A 4,803-nucleotide genomic window follows, 5' to 3' on the forward strand; every position below is an offset into this window, starting at 1 on the left:
CGGCCTGAGGATGTGTAAAGCGGCCGGGGCAACCAAAATTGAAGTATTCTTGGACTCCCAGCTAATAGTCCACCAGGTCAATTTTGGCTTTGAAGCCAGGGAGCCGGCCATGATGAAGTACATGCTGCTGGTGAAGGATGAGGCCGAGTGACTAGAACATTTCTCTCTCAAACAATGCAAGTTCCTCATTCAGAAAATCATCAAGCGGACGCGCTCTCCAAGTTAGCTTCCTTGGCATCATGTGTCACTCCGAGATCAGTATTTTGGGAAGTAAAAGAAAAACAGAGTATTGATGCCGAGCCCGTTCAGATCATAGATAGAAGTTCAACCTGGATGGACGGAATTATTTCCTATTTAAAAATTGGAATTCTTCCGGACAATCCCAAAGAGAGTTGGCTAATGAAGAGGAGGGCGGCCTAGTTTGAGATGAAGCATGGGCAACTATTCAAAAAGGCTTTTGTGAAGTCCTATCTTAAGTGCATAACTCCTGAAAGAGGGCATGATGTGCTGGACGACCTCCATCAGGGACATTGTGGCTTCCATATTGGAGGACGAGCCTTGGTTGAAAAGGCTACGCACTTGGGATATTACTGGCCGAGCTAGAAGACGGACGCCATGCAAATGGTGAAAAATGTGACAAGTGCCAGAGGTTTGCGACCCTTATTCATCGGTCAGCAAATAGTCTTTCGGCCATAAGCAATCCGCTCCCTTTCGCAAAATGGGGCATTAACATCTTAGGGTCATACACTCCAGCGTCCGGCCAGAGACGATATGTACTGGTGGCCGTAGACTATTTCATCAAGTGGGTTGAAGCCGAGGCCGTCCGGGGCATTAAATGTGTGTCACCCTTCATATAAAAGAGCATAATCACTCGGCATGGAGTGGCTCAGTCAATGGTATTTGACAACGGACCGCAGTTTGAGACGCGCCAACTCAAAGAATGGTTGGGAGACCAGGGCATAACTCATTGTTTTGCTTCAGTCTGCCGACCACAAGTCAATGGTCAAGTTGAAGCCTATAACAAGTTGATCTCAAATGGAAATCGGCAAGATTGCAGCCCTTTCCAAGCATGTAAGCAGTCTTCACTGAGTATATTCCATCATTCAAAAAGGCCCAAGTGAGCTGGTCTTTAAGAGTCCACAAGCTGAGAGGAATCCGCATGATGCAATTCACATCCCGTTCCACAAAATTTTCTGCAATTAAATCAAAGTTCCACTCCCTGCTCTCTTCATTAATTAAATCCCGCACCATGCTAAGTCCTTCCCTTCTCTCAGAAATAATGAGGCTCCCATTAGAATCTACCACCCACGGATCAGCATAAATATCAATATTACACCCATCTCCAACACGCCAAATCAACCCCTCTTTCACCAAAGCTCTAGCACTCCACATACTCCGCCAACTGTAGCTACCATTTAAACCCAAAGAAGCATTAAAAGTATTAGAGTGTGGGAAATATTTCCCATTCATGACACGACTAAGAAGGGAGTCAGGAGAAGTAGCTAGCGAGCCTCTAAACTTTCTTCCCCAACAATGCCACATTGAACACCTCCATATCTCGAAAGCCAAGACCCCCGATACATTTTGGTTGACATAAGCGCTCCCAACTAATCCAATGTACTTTCCTACACAAATTAGTGTGACCCCACCAAAACTTGGCAATCATCGATTTAATTTCATCAATAATACCAGTAGGGATTTGGTACACACCCATTAAGTAGGAAGGGATTGCTTGAATGACAGATTTAACAAGAACCTCTTTCGCAGCTCGTGAGAGTAGCTTCTCCTTCCACCCATTAAGCTTCTTTCAAATTCTATCCTTAAGTGCAGCAAAGACCATTTTCTTCGATCTCCCCAAAATGGTACGAATTCCCAAATATATTTTGTGTTCATCAACCATGTGCATTCCCATAATTTGAGTAAGCTCTTCTTGCTTTGACACTCACACACCTTTGCTAAAAGAGACCTCCAACTTAGCATAATTAATTATCTGTCTGGAAGCTGCTTCGTTCTTATACGTTGAGTAATTCAACTATCTTCGAGCATTCCACTAGGTTGGCTAGCAAAAAGTAAATTGTCATCCTCAAAAAAGAGGTGAGAGATCCTTGGTTTATTCCTACTAGCACCAGCCCCATGAATGAGTCTATGATCGGAGGCCTTCTTTATTAAAGCCGAAAAAGCATCAGCAATAATTATGAAAAGGTAAGGTAAGAGAAGATCACCTTGCCTAAGACCCCGGGAAGGAAGCACTTTACCACAAACATCCCTGTTAATGATGAAAGAATAGGAGACCGAAGAAACACAACTAATGACAACCTTAATCCATTGTTCCACAAAACCCATCTTTTGCAATAATTTCTCAAGGAAAAACCACTCAACCCGATCATACGCCTTGCTCATGTCTAACTTCATGGCAATAGTCCCCTTCCGACCCTTGCTCCGTTTCTTCATAATGTGGAACTGCTCTATAGCAATGAGGGCATTATCAGTGATCAAACGACCCGGGACAAAAGCACTCTGATTTTCAGAAATAATGTTCAACAAGATTGTTTTTAGTCTCATCAACAAGGCCTTCGAAACAATTTTATAAGGTTGGAATTCAGCAATAGAAGTGGGACTTTTAACTTTCGGAATAAGAGCAATATTTGTTTTATTGATGCATTCCGGAGACAAAAGCCCACTCAAGACACTATTCACCTTCTCAAAAACCGCATCTCCCACAATGTGCCAAAATTTTTGATAAAAAATGGCATGAAGACCACCGGCCTTGGAGCTTTACAAGGGTGCATAGCACAAATTGCCGCAAAAAATTCTCCTTTGTCAAAGGGTCTAAGAAGAAATTCATTATCATCATTTGAAATAAAGGGAGTGATAGCATCAAGCACCTGATTGCACTCTGCCGAAGATGGACCAGATAAATTAAAAAGATTGGCATAAAACTTGTGAACAATAGCTTCAATCATCTTCATCCGTACGCCAAACCCCATCTTCATCGAAAAGGCCTTTTATTTCATTCCGGCTTCTCCTTTGGGATGCCTTATGATGAAAGTACTTCGTGTTGCGGTCACCATCCTTAATTTCACAGGCTCGAGATCTCAAGTACCAATATGCTTCTTGCTTTCGAAAAGCTCGTCCAATTTCTTCTCAAGGGATGCACAAACGGCAATGTTATGTGTAGACATGGGATTAGATTGAGCTTCTTGGAGTGACTTCTCTGCCACCTCGATTTGTCTATCAATATCACAAAATTTTTTGCCACCCCATTTTTTAAGTGCTTCCAAAGTCAAACCAAGCCTAATTTCGGTTGCAACCCCAAGAATATTACTCCATTCCTCTTTCACAGCAGCTTCACACGAAGGTTCAAGGAGCCAGGCAGTCTCGAATTTAAGAGATTTAACCCTCTGCCGTTTCTTTCTTTTGGCACGCACCAAGTTCAACAAAATTGGGGAGTGATCAGATTTATATCGAACCAGATTCTCAACACTAGCATCAGGGTACAAAGAATGCCACATATTATTACAGCAAAATCGATCGAGTCATTCCCTTATGAGAGTTTGTACAGTTAGACCTCTTTCCCTAGTGAACCATTGACCTTCACATCCAAGATCATGTAAGTTGCATTCTTGTAATACCTCACAAAAATCATCCATGACACGTCTCTCATAACTAGCACCCACTCCTTCTCATCATAGCAAAGTATTTCATTGAAATCACCTCAAAAAAAAGCAAAGAACCATCATAGTCACTACACAAATTCCTAACAAGCTCCCAAGTTTTTGCTTTATAAACCGTTTTCGACCAACTTAATTATAAATGCCCACAAACCTCCATCCACTCCCATTCCCATCCACAAGATCCCACAGATATGATGTTGAGAAAACGAAATCAAATTGAAGCTAATATTATCTTTTTTCCAATTAATACACAATCCACCCGACAAGACAACACTACTAACACCAATAGCACTATATCAAAGCCAAAGCGAATTTTCAGATTCTCGGACTCACCTTTATTTATTTTTGCAAATCTGGGGCAAACTTGCGACACTATCTGCGTAGTGCCTTAACTGCTCGAGGATTGCCCGCTCCTTGACAATTCCAGCGTAAAAGTTTCATTGCTCTTCACGGGGTTGGATCATCCCAATGACAGGCTAAAGTCGTATCACCTAATCAAAAATAATTATCTAAGTCCACTAACTTATGCAGATAGGGAAGTAGGGTCGAATCCACAGAAAAACAAGTCTTTCTACTCCTAATTAATTAAAATAGCCTAAATTATTAAAGTAACCAATTTGTTGTGATAATTAGCTATACTACGAAGATTATGAGTAAAGAGAATGATTAGGGAAGAAATCAAATATTAAAAGGGCCTAGGGCATAGGTTCACTAATAAACAATATTCCAGGGTAAAACACAATAATCTATCATCAATGCATTAATCAATCAGATCATAAAGGGTGTAATACCCCGTATTTTATACGTATTTTCATTTTAAAGTATGTATTTAATGAAGTATTTAAGTAGATATAATAATTTTAATTAAAGCATTTTATTAATATATTTTTATATTAGGAAAGTTTATTTAATTATCTTTATTTTAAAAAGATGGGGTTTTAATTTAAGAAAGTTTATTTTTAACAAGTTTTAATTGGAAAGGGATTAGGAGAATTAAAAGAGGAAAGTTTAGGGTAAAAAGGGAGTATAAATATCCCACTTATGAGGCAAATCAACTTTGCCCAGAGTGGAGAAAACCCAAGGAGACTTCGAAGTAAGCGATTTTTACTAGTCGTGGCGAATTTAAGAT

At 40.4% G+C, this 4,803-nt stretch overlaps 1 protein-coding gene across 1 annotated transcript; it reads right to left on the bottom strand.

Annotated features, from left to right (window-relative positions):
- Positions 1–3,095: 3,095 nt before the first annotated feature.
- LOC145596935 (uncharacterized) lies at positions 3,096–3,512 on the bottom strand. Its single transcript, XM_081653127.1, has one exon. The coding sequence runs from the start codon at positions 3,510–3,512 to the stop codon at positions 3,096–3,098; it is 417 nt and encodes a 138-aa protein (XP_081509253.1).
- Positions 3,513–4,803: the final 1,291 nt, after the last annotated feature.

The sequence above is a fragment of the Chenopodium album genome, chromosome 20, assembly GCF_948465745.1.
Source record: "Chenopodium album chromosome 20, dcCheAlbu1.1, whole genome shotgun sequence".
Classification (NCBI taxonomy): Eukaryota; Viridiplantae; Streptophyta; class Magnoliopsida; order Caryophyllales; family Amaranthaceae; genus Chenopodium; species Chenopodium album.